General features: G+C 40.9%; 1 protein-coding gene across 4 annotated transcripts in view; it reads left to right on the forward strand.

Moving 5' to 3' along the window:
- Nucleotides 1-15,961, forward strand: part of LOC115358825 (natural resistance-associated macrophage protein 2-like) — a 32,724-nt gene that overhangs the window by 13,132 nt on the left and 3,631 nt on the right. For 2 of the 4 annotated variants that reach the window (XM_030050888.1, XM_030050889.1), the window contains 12 exons: nt 197-316; nt 1,607-1,713; nt 1,855-1,925; nt 2,045-2,112; nt 2,242-2,397; nt 2,506-2,664; nt 2,824-2,910; nt 3,533-3,652; nt 4,658-4,807; nt 5,266-5,339; nt 6,163-6,316; nt 7,595-7,648. In XM_030050888.1, coding sequence (XP_029906748.1) covers nt 197-316; nt 1,607-1,713; nt 1,855-1,925; nt 2,045-2,112; nt 2,242-2,397; nt 2,506-2,664; nt 2,824-2,910; nt 3,533-3,652; nt 4,658-4,807; nt 5,266-5,339; nt 6,163-6,316; nt 7,595-7,648 — 1,320 coding nt within the window. Of the gene's footprint in view, nt 1-196; nt 317-1,606; nt 1,714-1,854; nt 1,926-2,044; nt 2,113-2,241; nt 2,398-2,505; nt 2,665-2,823; nt 2,911-3,532; nt 3,653-4,657; nt 4,808-5,265; nt 5,340-6,162; nt 6,317-7,594; nt 9,424-15,961 lie in introns of those variants that run through there. The other 2 variants (XM_030050890.1, XM_030050891.1) reach the window with 1 other exon arrangement.

The raw sequence follows: 15,961 nt of genomic DNA on the forward strand, positions 1-15,961 counted from the left end.
TGCACTGAATTATGGTTTTTGTAGTTCACCGACATTTTTTGAGTGTTATACATTACATTTAATTACCAGCATACTGCCTCACAATGTCTAAAATAACTATAAATAAAATTGTATATACAGGTATTTTACCTAGCAGAAAGCACATGTTAAAATATGGGTTACACTGAATTGTGATTGTTTTGACTTCCTCCTTCAGCTCTTATGGGTGCTCCTTGGGGCCACCATCATCGGTCTGCTCTTGCAGAGACTTGCTGCTCGTCTGGGAGTCGTCACAGGGATGCACCTGGCTGAAGTCTGCAACCGCCAGTATCCCACTGTGAGCGCCACCCTCTTATTACAGTCATATGTTTTTGTTTGTTTGTTTTTTCCCCACTGGCTCTTTTCCTCAGACACACAATCACTGATGAAAAACTTTGTTTATCCTTTACTGTTAAAACACTCAACCACTTTGGCTGCCCACTGCATTGCAGATGTATTGATGGTATACATAGCAGCAGCGTCGGTCAGGTTTTCTGAGTTGTCCTTCATTCAACACTGTCATGGTGACATTTTCATTGTCCTTGCCTTTATTCTTTGGAATCATCTCCCCCCTGACTGTCAGGTTTACCATCTTTTTCACTTTTGTAGAAACTCTCAAAAGCCCAAGCGTTTTTATAAATAGGTCAGCCCTCTCACATTTTTATTTTTACAGCTGCTGTGCTCAGTCTCATTTTGTTGACTGTATTTTATGTTATTGATTGATGAATTATGTTTAGTGGTTTTAAAACCTGTGCAGCTAACTTTTTAGAGTGGAAGGACTGCCATCAAGAATTTGAACTCAAAACAGCTCAAAGAGCAGCCACCTCAAATTCAGGATGTCGTCCAAGTCACTCCCACGTGCATACACACTTGTGTGTGTGGCTCTGATGCAGATGCAGTGATGTAGTAGGAAGTGAGTAGGAAGCTAAATTACTGTCGCTCAGGTAGGCTAGGCTGTGTTTTTTGGGGGAGGGGAAGCGAGTGTGCACAGCAACGGTGCACATGCGTGTGCACAAAACGTGATTGCAGTCACAGCGCTTCCTTAAGGTAGCTGGCTGTTTGATTTGTCCTGATCAGATTTTAAGGTTACACCGCCAGGAAAATCTCAATGCATTTATTTTGGATCAGACACTCTTGGAATAGTGGTGGCTTGTCAAAATTATGAAGCAAAAAAGTTCCCTCATTTTTCTGAATAGAATCTATTTGAAATCAGGGATGCAAACAGCGCGCCGAAAAGCGCAACTCGCTTTTTTTGTGGCCATTTGGGTGACTTGTGTGAATCGTGCAGATCCGATGAGTTTTTTTTAAGGGGGGGGGGAGTATAAAGTAGAAACTACTAGTTCTCAGATCATTCAACTTTTGGGCATAACATAATGGGCACTGGTTATAGTTTCAACAAAATTCTTGTTTTCTAAAGTGAAATTGAAACTCCACTTACTGTTCTATTCCCCTTTTTTATGAGCCATGATGTGTGTTTCATGTGTTGGAGTATAGGATAAAAGTTCAGATTTATCATTGCTTTTTTTTTTTTTTTTTTTTTGGTCTTATTCTTTTTCCTTATTTTATGTCATTTTTTTCTCCTTTTCAGGTCCCACGGATTATCCTTTGGCTCATGGTGGAACTGGCAATTATTGGCTCAGACATGCAGGAGGTTATTGGCTGCGCAATAGCTCTCAACCTTCTCTCTGTGGGCAGGTATGATTTTATTTACCACTTTTCCTCAACAACCGACTGTATATGTTCTTTGTAGATTTACAGAAATTGCATTTCTACATCAATGAGTAAAATCAGGATGATTAAGTCAGGGTAACTATAAATTCTGTTTTTCTGTCACAGGATCCCACTGTGGGCAGGTGTTCTCATCACCATTGTTGACACATTTGTGTTCCTTTTTCTGGACAAGTACGGTATGTGAACTTCCTGTACAAACATGTGAATGACTTCAGCATGTCAGTGATTTTATTAAAAAAAAAAAAAAAAAAGATGTGTTTCCTTGTTTTTAGTACATTGTACTTCTCTTTTGCAGGCTTAAGGAAACTTGAAGCCTTTTTTGGCTTTCTCATCACCATAATGGCTGTTAGTTTTGGTTATGAGGTGAGGATCCCATCTGTTAGTTGATTACATGTTTTATTTGATTCGGTTGTGTGTGGAGAGTTCCTGCAGTTTTTTACAGAGACGCTCACTGCTTCTCGATGTGTCTGATTCTGTGCTGTGTCTCTGTAGTACGTGTTGGTAAGTCCAAACCAAGGGGAGGTGCTGAAGGGCATGTTCATCCCGTACTGTGAAGGCTGTGGTGCGGTGCAGCTGGAGCAGGCAGTGGGAATTGTGGGAGCTGTCATCATGCCGCACAATATCTACCTGCATTCAGCCCTTGTCAAGGTGGGACACTTAAATATAATCAATGTCAAATATCAGGCTTTCTTTTCTAGCCATTTATTTACTGTTGTGACGTTTTGGAGTTAATGTATTTATCCCTGCTTGTTCTAGTCTCGTCAAATAGATCGAGGCAATAAGAAGGAGGTAAAAGAAGCCAACAAGTACTACTTCATCGAGTCGACTATTGCGCTCTTTGTCTCCTTCCTCATCAATGTCTTTGTGGTGGCAGTGTTTGCTGAGGCCTTCTATATGAAAACCAATATGCAAGTGGTAGGTGTATTTTATTATGTATCTTATTTTATTATGAGTGCTGCTGACGCCCATATTATTCATATTTGTTGAGTATAATTTTTTTCTGATTACTTCTATTAACGCAGTGTTCAGAGGGTCCAATCTGTTGATGATGTGTTTTTTATCCTCTCTTTGCAGAGTGCAGAGTGCAATGCAACCGGCAGCCCTCACACAGATCTCTTCCCACCTGACAACAACACGTTAGAGGTGGACATCTACAAAGGGGTAAATCGAATCATTATTGCATACAAATTTAGTGATTTTTAGTAAGAAGGAAGAAGCTAAAGATGCAGATTCTGAGGCAGACTGGCTCACATATTGTATAAGATTTCTCAGCATTTAAATACATCAGTTTGATGTATTGTTTGTTGATGTATTTTTGTTTTTAGTGGGTCAGTTGCATTTGTCAGACCAAAGCAGCTCCACAGGCCACATGTTGGCCAAACAATTCTAATGTCTGTAATGTACTTCAGCATTGGCAGAACACTCTGCCATATTGTATATTAATACATATCGAATCAATGAAATATGCACTTGTTAAAAGCTTGAAATTTGATCACCTTTTCTGTAACCTGGTGCATGATACACCCCTCATGAAATGGTGCTTTTAACACCTGATGTTAAAAAAAAAATAGATTCACCTATCTTATTAATCTGTCAATATCTCTCTCGATGGATAGATATTTAGGGTATCTGTCTAACCCACTGTGTTTCAATGTGTGTGTGTGTGTGTGTGTGTGTGTGTGTGTGTGTGTGTGTGTGTGTGTGTGTGTGTGTGTGTGTGTGTGTGTGTGTGTGTGTGTGTGTGTGTGTGTGTGTGTGTGTGTGTGTGTGTGTGTGTGTTCAGGGGGTGGTCCTGGGCTGTTTCTTTGGCCCAGCAGCCCTCTACATCTGGGCCATAGGGATCCTGGCAGCCGGGCAGAGCTCCACTATGACCGGCACTTACTCTGGACAGTTTGTCATGGAGGTAAGGATGTGTTTTTTTTTTTTGTGTGTGTGTGTGTGTGTGTGTGAGTAGAGGTTTGAGTGGGGAAACACAATTCTTTCCAGTTTTTTTTTTTTTTTTTTTTTTTTTTTTTAAGGAATTTAGCATATAATCTCCACCTTTAGATCTGGCTTTTGGAATTATGACCACTTTATAAGTGTCAGTGCGGGTGTTTGGGCATTTCTCCTGACCTGCAAGTTACATTTATTTGTGTCATTCCAAGGTCGATGTTTACATCTTCCCAAATAATTATTTTCAACACACAAGTTTATCAGTTGGCAGAAAAGCTGTCATGTTTGCAGGGAACTGAAACAGAAGGCTATAAACTGAAGAAACATGTTTTTTTTTCCCCTCAATTTTCTTTCCTCAGTAGTGAAAAAGTTTATGGCGAGATGATTTGGTTATATCTGGGTGCATTTGCTGCATCCATGCTGTTGTAATAACGTTAATCCATTTGCCCATAATGTTTATTTATAAAATACCCAAGTTGAATCTCCTTCAGGTAGAGCTACATTATGCAGCTGGGATTGGGATGATGTTATATATTGTATTCTTTTATTTTGTAAACTTTGACCTCAACATCAGTTTTCAAAGAGTGAAACATAAAAACAAAAGGGATTTGTATCAGATTTCTTATCACTATACAGTCTGATAGAAGTTGCAAGATGTGCAACATGTAATTAAAATGAAGCTCAAGTGAAGAAGGATGTCTCATTTGTTAGATAGCTTTTCCTTTGATTCTTTTTATATCACATCTCTTCCTCGCCTCCTCTGCTCGTGTTTCATGTTGGAGGGACTCATGTTGGAGGGACATGTGGAAGGGACTAGAGGATGTACAAACTGAGAAATGAGAGCAGGGGCTAGTCTTAAAGCGATCCTCATCTCTTGTGTACCAGATGCATGTGGCTAAAATAATAATAAAACACATTGTATGGTGTATATGTATATTTTTGCTGTAACATTCTTCTTCAATATTTCTTTTTCAAGGGTTTCCTGAATCTGCGTTGGTCTCGTTTTGCGCGGGTTCTGCTGACTCGCTCCATCGCCATCACACCTACACTGTTGGTGGCCATCTTTCAGGACGTTCAGCATCTGACAGGGATGAACGACTTCCTGAACGTGCTGCAGAGCATGCAGGTCAGACGCCTTTTTACCGAGCACTGATCCCCCTTCAACTCTCAGAAACATCTCCAAAATTCACATTTTCATGTAATCATTCCCTACTTTTAGCGAATAAACACTCATTCAGGTCCACTGTTTACCTTTTCTGTCATATTCAACATTTTGGAATCCTGCAGTATGCTGTTTTTATTTCTGATTTTTTTTTTCTTTCTGTTTAAGTTGTAACCTTAAGGAACCATTATTATTAATTTATATGAGGAGTGGTACTGCCTTATAGTATTCTCAACATCTTCCAGTTTGCACAAATTGAAAATAACATCAGTCATGTCTTATTTTTGCATGAACTCACATACCTAATGTTTGCTTGCTTAGTTTCTGCAGTTTATTTCTTTTTTTTTTTTTTTTTTTTCCAGAAGTATTTTACATGATGTTGCAAACTGTTTATTCTGATTATTTCTCTTCTCACCCAACAGTTACCGTTTGCTTTGATCCCGATTCTGACCTTCACCAGTCTAAAGTCCATAATGAATGACTTTGCAAATGGGCTGTAAGTGAAAATATATATTTAAAGCTTCCCTCAAGTAGATTGAAACAGTTTTTACTCCTTGTTGTCTTTTCTAGATTTTTAGTTTGTTTTTTTTTTATTGAATGCACATTTGTTCTTGTCTGACACAAGCTGAAAGTCATATCTGATTTTTGAGACCACAATTAGTTCTTACAAAGAGGCTGTTTTTGCCTGTCTTAATTTATTTTTCTGGCTGTCAGCAGGATGATCTCGAACCTGCTGGCAGGATATCCATGAAATTTGCTGGACAGATAGGCCTTGAGCCAAGGAATAATTGATTATATTCTGGTGATCCAGAGCTGGGATTTTCGCCAGTACAATTTAGCCAAAATTAACAAACAAACAGAGATGGAGACTTGATTTCAAATACTCAGGGTATGTCTGTAGGATCGAAAAATCAATTTACACAAAATATAAATGAATATGAATAATGTCTTTATGTAAACAGCAAGGTGTTGATGGTGCCGAGGGTTTTGGAGCACCTTCTAGCTATTCATTGACTTTTCAAATACAAGTTATCTGCTCAAGGTTACCACTCACTCACTTTTTCAGAAACTTTTCAAGGCTGTTTGTGTTGTTTTGCTGTTGTTGTGGTTAAAATGAGGAAATGAGTCAAAACTGAAATTCTGTATGTGATTACTACATGGAAAAAAAGAAAATTGTTGCCCCAGATACAGTATTTGAGGTTTCTGTGGTAAAACTGCAAGAACTTGGCATGATTTTAAAAAAACAGAAAGAAAATGTATTTGTGTGGCCTCTGATGTACAATATGATTATCTTAACCAACTTTCTGCCGGTTTCTCAGGGCATGGAAGATCTCTGGAGGCGGCGTCATCCTGATGGTTTGTGCAATCAACATGTACTTTGTGGTGGTTTACGTGACCACCCTGAACAGCGTGCTGCTCTACGTTCTGGCCGCCCTCCTCTCGATAGCCTACCTGAGCTTTGTGGGCTACCTGGTGAGTTTGAATATTTCAGCATCATCTGCTTTTCTCTGATCCATTCAGCCTCTGCAGTCATTTTTTCTTACCAAAATTTATACATTGACATTTTTTCTTTAAAAAAAAAAAAAAAAAGCCATAATAAAATATATAAAGACAGTCCCCCTTCTGTTAAAGTGTTAGCTGTTTTTTCCATGTATGCATGTGTACACTTCATACTTACAGATACACAGATAAAACTGATGCATAATAGAGCGGTGTTCTCTAAATAATGGGCAAAAAAGGGCCCTGTTTTTGTCCAGGCAGGTGGTAATTTTATTGGCTGCTAACAGGTTTTTCCCCACCTGCACCCAGTCAGTTAGGCCATGATAGTGTTTGTGCCAAAATGGGTGGGGAGCAAAGGGGCGTGCCACTATAAATCAGGGGGCACGGTGCAATTTTCTTATCCAAAAATATGCCTGCTCCTTTGTTGTGTGTCATTTTCTTGGTTTTGGCTGGCAGTGGCACACTCATATAGATGTTGGCCTTACAGCGGGACATCACGGGTTCGGTTGCCATGGAGTCATATTTGTGCTGTTGTATATTCATGCCTTGTGACTCTGCACCTCTCAAACAAAAACAACACTTTCCTTTTTGGAGAAGCTGGTCTGGGCCCTTTTCTCCTTCACAAAACTATCAGTGCATCAGCTTTTAAGGGGGAGGAGAAGACCTGATATGGTCTGTCCGGCATCTCAGGTACTCCAAATATCAGGAAATGTGACAGCAAGGAAGGAAATATTAAAAGGCCTTTATTGTAGTGGCTAAATCATTAAAGAAAAACCAACACGTTTTGACCAGTGTTGGTCTTCATCAGCACTTTAGAAACATTTCTAAAACCGTGATTTAGCCACTACAGTAAAGGCTCGTTCATATTTAGTATTTCCTTCCTCATTGTCAGATTTCCTGATATTTGGAGTGCATGGATCGCCCTCTTGTGTTAAGTTCTCTGCTTTCTCCATTTCCAAGAGCACCTGACACATTCTTGATCGTTGCTTGATCACACAGAGCAACCATGATCTTTTTTTATTATTATTATTATAACTACTTTTTTCTTTTTTTTTCTGTTTGCCACCCACTGATAATATACTGCTCTCTAACCCAGCCCCTGTTATGACTGCCTTGTTGTGCCACTGCCGCTGGTCACAAAATGACTAAACATCTGCTGCGAGCTTGCACCAGTGCCCGCATCTGTGTCTCAATTCACAAAACTGGGGCTCTTTCTGTCCTGACTTGTTGCTCCCTTGTCGTTGTCTGCAGGTATGGCAGTGTTTGATTGCCTTGGGCGTTTCCTGTCTGGACTTTGGCAGCAGGGTAAGCAATAGACCTGCTGTGCTCATAGAGGAGCAGTGTGAGTACGACTCCTAGAGCTGAACAGGACAGTAACCACCAGCATTCCTCTTTCCTCCTGGAGACACTGAAACCTTTTCAGAGCTGTTTTCTTTTTTCTGTTTTTCAGATAGTAGAATTAACAAAGAATATTTTCTATACAGTTGTACATGTTAAATAGGTGTAGGGCTGGGTATCAAAATTTGGAGCTTTTTAGGTACTCAGTCATAGCAGTATTACCAAGCACCATAAAATGGTGAGGGATTGGGTGCCAGCATTTGATGCTTGAGCCAATGTTTTAAGAAAATGTAAGCTTGTCATTTTAGAAATCAATAATCGTTGTACTTCGCACAGTTAGCTACTGTCAGTAACTGTATTCAGCTTTGCTTGTGATTTAAAAAAAAAAAGAGAAATTTTTGTATATTTGAGCAAACTGAATTAAGTAAATGATTGTGGGCTTTAAAAACTAATCATTAGCCTTCTGTCATTCTCATAAAATCTTAAAATGAATCAAACTTAAAAAAATCTTAAAATGAATAATTAATACATTTGATTAAGCCAAGTGTAAGTATTTTGAAGTAACAATATTTTTTGGCAGTGATGTGAAAATATTCTATTGTACTTATGCATCTATGAGCATGCCTTAAACAGAGTGCCAGTGTTGTTCACTAAAACTAAACCAACATCAGCAGAACTAGTACGTCCTTCACACTCCTCTTCAGCTCCGTCTTAGCTAAATAAAACTCAGACTATTTAGCTTGTTAACATGATATTATTCTATTTTAATTCAAGCAGTGCTGCATTTTGCACAAATATTAGTTGCACTGAGCCTTTTCACCTCGGTATTGTAGTGCTGTGATGGGATCAAACACCTTGGTGGCCTGGCAGTCACCATCATCTAATGCAAGATGAATCAGTAGAATTAGATATTTTAATTGCTATATGAAATTGCTGTGCTTTGTTGTTAGAAAACAAAATGCTATCCAAGGGATTTACTTAAAAATATATGCATTAATTCTTTTGCAGGAACATTTGTTCCTGCAAAAGAATTAATGCATATATTTTACTCTAAGAAAGAAACAGGATTTTTTTTTCTGTTCATACAAATTACTGTAAAACATACCTCCATTACACCAGCATGCGCACATCTGTACCATCAATCTCCAAATGATATCCAGCCCTAATTTTTGTGATCTTGTTCTTGTAAACTGTTCAAAATGTCCTGTCTAACATGTGAGCCTTGTTTGAGACTGTGAGAAATGTCATACACTTGGTGATTTTTGTCACTTCATGTGTCAGATGTGCAGAAAACCATTTGTCCACTTGTTCTACACACTTTCAGACTGGACATGGCATTTTTGTCAGTGCAACCAAGGTCAGAGAATAAGGGATTTTTCAGGGCAAAATGATGACCCTCTGATTTTCAGATCAGATTGGGAAGTTAAGGGGTTGATTAGAAGGCCGTCATGCTACAGGAAACTCTGTTAGAGAAGACAGTTTAACCATTGATTTACAAACCTGGCATAGGGCTCTTTTCTGAAAGCTACAGTACAGATTCCTCACTGATATGGTAAGAAAAATCAGGAAAAATCAGGAAAAAATTAGTTATAAATTGTCACAGCTGGGCCATGTTCTTACATGATTAGAAATGGTTGTCTTCTGAAGTGGACGGCAACTCTGATATTTTTTTTAATATGCTGTAATGTATATCCAGGCTAATCCAAACTGCTCTTTTCAAACACATTCAATCTTTTAGATGACTGTAATCTCATCTTCAAAGCCCCCAGTTCGGTCTTAAATTATCATGCCAGAGACAGGGGTCAAACAGGGCGCTGCCACTGGCTAACACTGACTTGCATTTTGAAAAACAACAACATCAGGAGCAGAATATCAGAATAATATTAGTAATGTCAAGGTAATTGTGTTCTCTCAAACCTTCCTGACAGAGTTTATATAACTGACCAAAGTAGAGTTTGGGTGAAGGTATTGTTGGATGTCAAAAATGAAGCTGTGACAGAGCATTATTTTGTGCTCTCTTTTGTTGATTGGTATTAAGAAAAGCTGCCTGCAGATTTTCATCCAGCATCATTAATCTGTGAGATTGAAACACCTTCAGGAGATATTTCGTACTGTAATACCGTATTGATCTGAATATAAGGCGACCCTGATTTTAAGACGACCCCTCTTTTTCAAGACCCTTTTTTGGAAATATACTTTTTATATGGACATTCTGCGACACCAGCCCATGCTAGCTTTAAACTCAGCGCGGGGTATGTTGAGCTCTGTGGCATCTTCAAGTGCTTTTGAAGATGCCACAGCCCTCGTAATGCATCACAGCCCTCGTAACGGGCAGTCCTTCACGATGTTTCTCATTCACAAAACCGCACACCCTCCTGTCAATCTCGTTGAATTGACTCGTTTTTGGACCACGAAAAGCCCTTCTCTGGCTGTGGGTATTTTTTAGCTCTTCTTTCTGAGACCGCCACCGTCTCACATTGCACTCAGGGCCAGGGTTAAGGGATGTTTATTTACCTTGACAGTTTCGGAGGTAACTTCAGAAAGTGTCCAACTGACACCTGGAGTGGCATGTCAGCTGGCTGCTACATTCAACCGGGTGGCGGCGCACACAGTGCGGTGCTGCGGCCGGCCCACCTGATGCCGGCCGGTGCCTCGGTCGGCACCGTGCCCACCTGGTCAGGTCTGCCGGATCTGACAGGTGCGCGGCGCACACAGACTGCCATATATACCTTTCATCATAAATCAACTTTTGTTTAAACGCGGTTGCAGCAGCACAATGGACAGCGACACAGACAACACGGTTAATTATTGATTGCGCAACGCGGCCATTCGCCGGTAATCGCGCTGCGTGCATTAAACGATTTTGAGGAGGCAGGAGGAAAGTTGCATGATTTACGTTGTATCCCCGTTCGCGCGCTGCGTGCGTGACCGTTCATGTGCTCGTGCATGAACGCCCGTACCATGCTGGAGCACACCCCTTCCAACCGTGCCAGAGCGGGGGAAGTATACTGTATTCACGCACGGAACATATGCAAGTTCAATACATGTGTATTTGCTTAGACCCCCAATATTAGACAAGGGCGTTTTTCCAGGGCATTTTCAATGGAAAAAATATCGTCTTATATTCAGATCAATACGGTAATACTGTGTTTGGTTACAACCAGTACTCGAGTTGAGAGGGGTGAGGGTGGATGGCATCCCCCCTGAAATAAAAACGGTCAAAATCATCCCCCCTATAAAACTGCCATCCTCACTTTTCATCAAGTGAAAAAAATTGACCCACCCCCCTGAATTTTTTTTTTACAACTCGACTACTGGTTACAACATGCATTAATAATGTAGCTTTTACCAAGTTATTGCTGTAATTGTTATGGCATAGTTGTATTAAAGGAGAACTAGGAGTCTTCCAGGTAACATAGTGTCCAAAAAGTGCAATGACTAAGAATCAAACCCGAGCACAGACGTGCTTCAGTTTCAACCAGCTCAACTTTTTGAAAAAACATACATTTAGAGTTAACTGACCATAATGTTTTCTGTCCAAGAATAGTTTTATTCTAACACTAGCATGCTGCACATTTATTCAAAGTAGCATTACATCCAGCAAACATTTTCCTGTCAGAGGCGTAGATGTGTATTTTTGTCAAAGGCTCTCATTGTAATTTATATGAATCAGTCATGGGCATATATTGATTTGTATAGCAGAAGCTCAACATCTCAAAGGTTACAGATTCCTTATTCTCTTGATAATTGTGTCTTAGCCAGCGGTTAGAGCTGACCGTACGTTTTGTTGGTAATGTTGTCATGTTGAAAGGCATCCATGTGCATTTTTTTAAATCTTAATAAGCAGTGTACCACCAAGTGCCCAGTGTTTTCCTCTTGTAGTCTGTAGCGTATGCTGCAACTAAAGTCATAACCCATTCTACCTTCCCTGCATACTTTTTTCAATAAAAAAGTATAGATAAACACAGGAACTGTTTGAAAGTTGACAGTTGGTGATAGTAGCGTAGGAATTATTATAGGGCAGCCACTGTGCTGTGGTGAGATTTGTATTTTGTGGGCAATTTGTTGAAAATTTCCTGAAAAATTCTGCTGGCACTTTAAAATAGCCGAGCCAACGCCACTTTGCAACACTAAAAGCCTCTTTTACTGGCGCTGCATAACGTCAGTAATTCTCTGACCTGAAACACGGCACCATTTAATACCAGCTTGCTTTTTACCTCAGCATTTTAATCTCATGTGAGTGTGTTTTTATTATCTATCACAGGGCGCTCAGTCAAAAGAACAAAACATCCAGGGCTGATCTTTGTTACAGTGGGGCTGACTTGATAGTTTCTGCCTCAAATCAGCCACAAGAGGCAGTTCATTTGTCTGTATCTCTAGCTCCTCGGCCCTCTTGACAACTTTGTTACACAACATCAGGGTTTTAAAAAGCTGCTCTGTAAGACTGTGGTGGTTATTTAGCACAAGAAAACAAAATGATCTGCTGTAGTCAGATAAAACTCAGATTTCATCAAGAATGAAATGGGAATATGTTATAAAACCAGCAACTTTAAAATTAATCAGTATTCATTGTTTTGATTTCTCACATAACCAAATTAGATCGCTCAGTCTTTATTTATATCTGGCATTCACTGTTGTTTTATGCAGGAGACAGTGTTCAGCAAATGTGAGAGGGTGGTTGCATGCACACCAACAACAATGTTACTAACCTGGATTTACTCTCTCACACCTCAATATTGTGTTCAATCTGATTGGTGGAAGATGCATTCCACTTGTGCTGTCAATTTCGATAAAGCCTGGCAAGCTAAGTTTTGTGGTTACACGTCAATTTTTTGGGTGACCAGGCGGCTACAGCTCACCCTGAGTTCGTGAATTATGATTTTCCCCTGTGTTGAATCTGTTGCACCAGAAATCACAGTGAGGAAAGTTCTCCTGGGCATCACTGTTGTATTACACTCATACAATAATACAACAAGTTCATTGCTAATTTACACTGGAATGGGCCGCACGTTGTTGAACATTTTTGGTCACAATACAGAGTGGCGGCATGTGCACATTATTTTTTTCCAGAGTTCTCAGAGCTAAGAGGAAGTGGAAATATACCTCGACATTTTTCTCTGCTGTGAAACTTGATCTGTCCGCACAGTATCGGGTGTCATATGCAGATCATAGGCACATCTCACGTGACAGTAGCCCATTTGAATTGTTAGAGAAGAGCTCAATGTAGTGTGGTGTAGAGCAAAATACACGTTTCTGCTCTTTGTGACTTTCTGAATGAATGTCTGTCCTTTATCACTGAATGAAGCACACCATGTATCCAAAATAAACAGTAAATCGTGGATGTATGGACACTTGTTGGCGTTTTGTGTTGTGGTGTCTAAAGGAGACTTTGTTCATTTCTTTTTCCTTGTTTTTTTTCCCCCCATAGTCTGTATAGTCACACATCTGTTTTAATCAGACATGCTAATAAATTTTGCCTCATTTCAATAAATTTAGCTTGAATGCCATTTTTTTACTCAATTCGGTGCCCCGTCTTTGTAATGCCGTGTTCACACCAGACGCGATGAACGCGATGAAATCGCGCGTCACGCGCGAAACGCGCCGCGTGACCATGGAAACATAAAATTTCCTCAATCGCGTCTATCGCGCGATGGAGGCGTTGATGCGAACCCGCCCTCCTCTCTCCCTCCTTCCTCTCCCTGATGTAGGTGTCCCGCAGACTTTTCCATCTGTGGCGACACACATCCACTGACAAGACGCACACATATAGCGAGACAGATATGCCGGGTTAACGTTACCGCTAGCATGGTTAATAGTAAATTACATCCAATAGCTGCATTAGCAACGGACACATATTGCAAAATTTACCGGCACACGGCAGCCCGGCAGCCGGCACAGGGCAGCCCGGCAGCCCGCACACGGCAGCCCGGCAGCCGGCACAGGGCAGCCCGGCAGCCCGCACACGGCAGCCCGGCAGCCCGCACACGGCAGCCCGGCAGCCCGCACACGGCAGCCCGGCAGCCGGCACAGGGCAGCCCGGCAGCCCGGCAGCCGGCACACGGCAGCCCGGCAGCCCGGCAGCCCGCACACGGCAGCCCGGTAGCCCGCACACGGCAGCCTGGCAGCCGGCACACGGCAGCCTGGCAGCCCGGTAGCCCGCACACGGCAACAATAATATTGTCCTCCATTTTTCGATTTCCTTTGGCAGTTCTTGACATAGGTGACGTAGGGAGAATATCAACACTGATTGGCTATCGCGTCAAAGCATCACGCGATGTCGCGTCAAAAGTTGAAATTTTTCAACTTGCGCGATGAGGCGTTTGACGCGATAAAGCGTCCAACGCGACGCGATGAAGCGTCAACGCGACGCGATGAAGCGTCAACGCGACGCGATGAAGCGTCAACGCGACGCGTGTATCGCGCGAAACGCGCCGCCCGACCCGAAATCGCGCGTCATCGCGTCTTTGCATTGACTTTTAATGTAAACTTGACGCGCGAATTCGCGTTATCGCGTCCGGTGTGAACACACCTTAAGTCAAAGTGAAGAACCATTCAAAATCAGGTTTATCATTTCCAGATTTACTTATAAGTATGAACACTGATGTCTATTTGTGTCTGTTTATATAGTAAGATGGCACGTTTTTTGAAAATTATGTCCATGTAGTAAATAAAACGAACATTAAATCATTAATGACGTGCCTCACTCTGCCACTTGTTAATAAGGTAGTCGACTCTTTAGTTTGAGTTATAAACCTGCATTATCATCAGCTGTAAAATTGGTCTCATTTTAAAACAATATAAGGAAAAGAAAATACTCTTTTTTTTGATGTACCCAGACTGGGACAAGAAGCTTGATACTATTTCCACCTCTGCGTCCACCGGTTCGGTTCCTATCAGTAGCTTTTCATGTTAGCTTAGCATAAAGACTTGAAGTCTATGGGAGTCATTAGCCTAGCTCCATCAAAGAGAAAAAAAATAACCTGTGCAGCAACTCTGAAGCGGTCTTATTTACACAGTGTATCATGTGTATTTGTAGTGCACATCTTGAAATTTAAAAACAAGTATCTTTAGGATCAGTCAATTTGTGCTGGATCTGCCTCTGCCTTCAGCGGTGCGTGGATCACTGTGACAGACAGGAGGATAAATGTCTTCAGCAATTACAGCTCCACCATCTAACTTCTACTGAAACAACTTGTTAAAAAAAAAAAAAAATCCAAAACGTGTTTTTCAAATACCAAATGGGTATTTTTCCCAAAATAGTGTATTCCTTTAAGATGTAACGAGAAGGTTCTGGTGGAAATAAATATCTTTCCACACATTGTGAAATTGTACACACGCTTCTCATGTTGACTAAAGGTTAATTTATACTCCTGCGTCGAGGTGTTGCTGACGCCGGTGTGAATATTTATAGCTCTTTGTAAGAGAATCTGCACACAATGAGCTGATCGCTCCAACACTGGACAGCAGTGTTGAGCCTTTATTCACACTGCGCTAATGAAGCCCAGGTAAACACAGAGGCACTATTGTTTCCACCACCTGAAACAGAGTCCACTCTCGGACACGCTGGCAACGTTCAAAGCGATACTTTGGGACATTTCTCTCTGAATTTTTATGACATCTTACCATCTGAATAATTTGGGGATGAATTGGCAACATATTTTCAAACCTCAGTTCCAGCCTTCTGAAGTGAGGTGAGATACACTTGCAAAGCGATCCGGTCGCCCAATCACAGACTTGGCAGTCTTGTGTCGTCCAACGTGCGGTTACGCTCCTGGAGAGTTGCACGTAAACAACAGCGGCAGCCTCTGTGGGCTACACGGGAGCTACGAAAACCTGCGGCATTGCTACAGCGACATTTTGATACAGAAGTATAAATTGGCCTTATGGAAAAATATTTCATGATGCTGTATGTAAATGAGGAAGGTTCTGTTTGGAAGGTGACACTTTGATCCAAGGTGAGCCCACTCAATGCCCTGTCATTCATAATCAAATATGAGTAATAAATCAAAATTGAGGAATAATGACATTCAATTCACATTTGATCACAGAGCATGATTGTGATGTGATTTCCCTCTTTAGTTTGTTTTCAGCAAGAGAGGCCCTGGGAATCTGCAGTTTTTAGCTTTCCTTTCCCTGGAAAACAAACAAACAAACAAACAAACAAAAAACTCTATAACCTGTACACACTGCATATGTACACTGAACTACTAAACTAAATCCTTCACTTTTCGAAACTTAATATTAACACTGATAAAATACTTAGAACTGACTAGTCACTGT

This window comes from Myripristis murdjan, chromosome 5, assembly GCF_902150065.1.
Source record: "Myripristis murdjan chromosome 5, fMyrMur1.1, whole genome shotgun sequence".
NCBI classification, from domain to species: domain Eukaryota; kingdom Metazoa; phylum Chordata; class Actinopteri; order Holocentriformes; family Holocentridae; genus Myripristis; species Myripristis murdjan.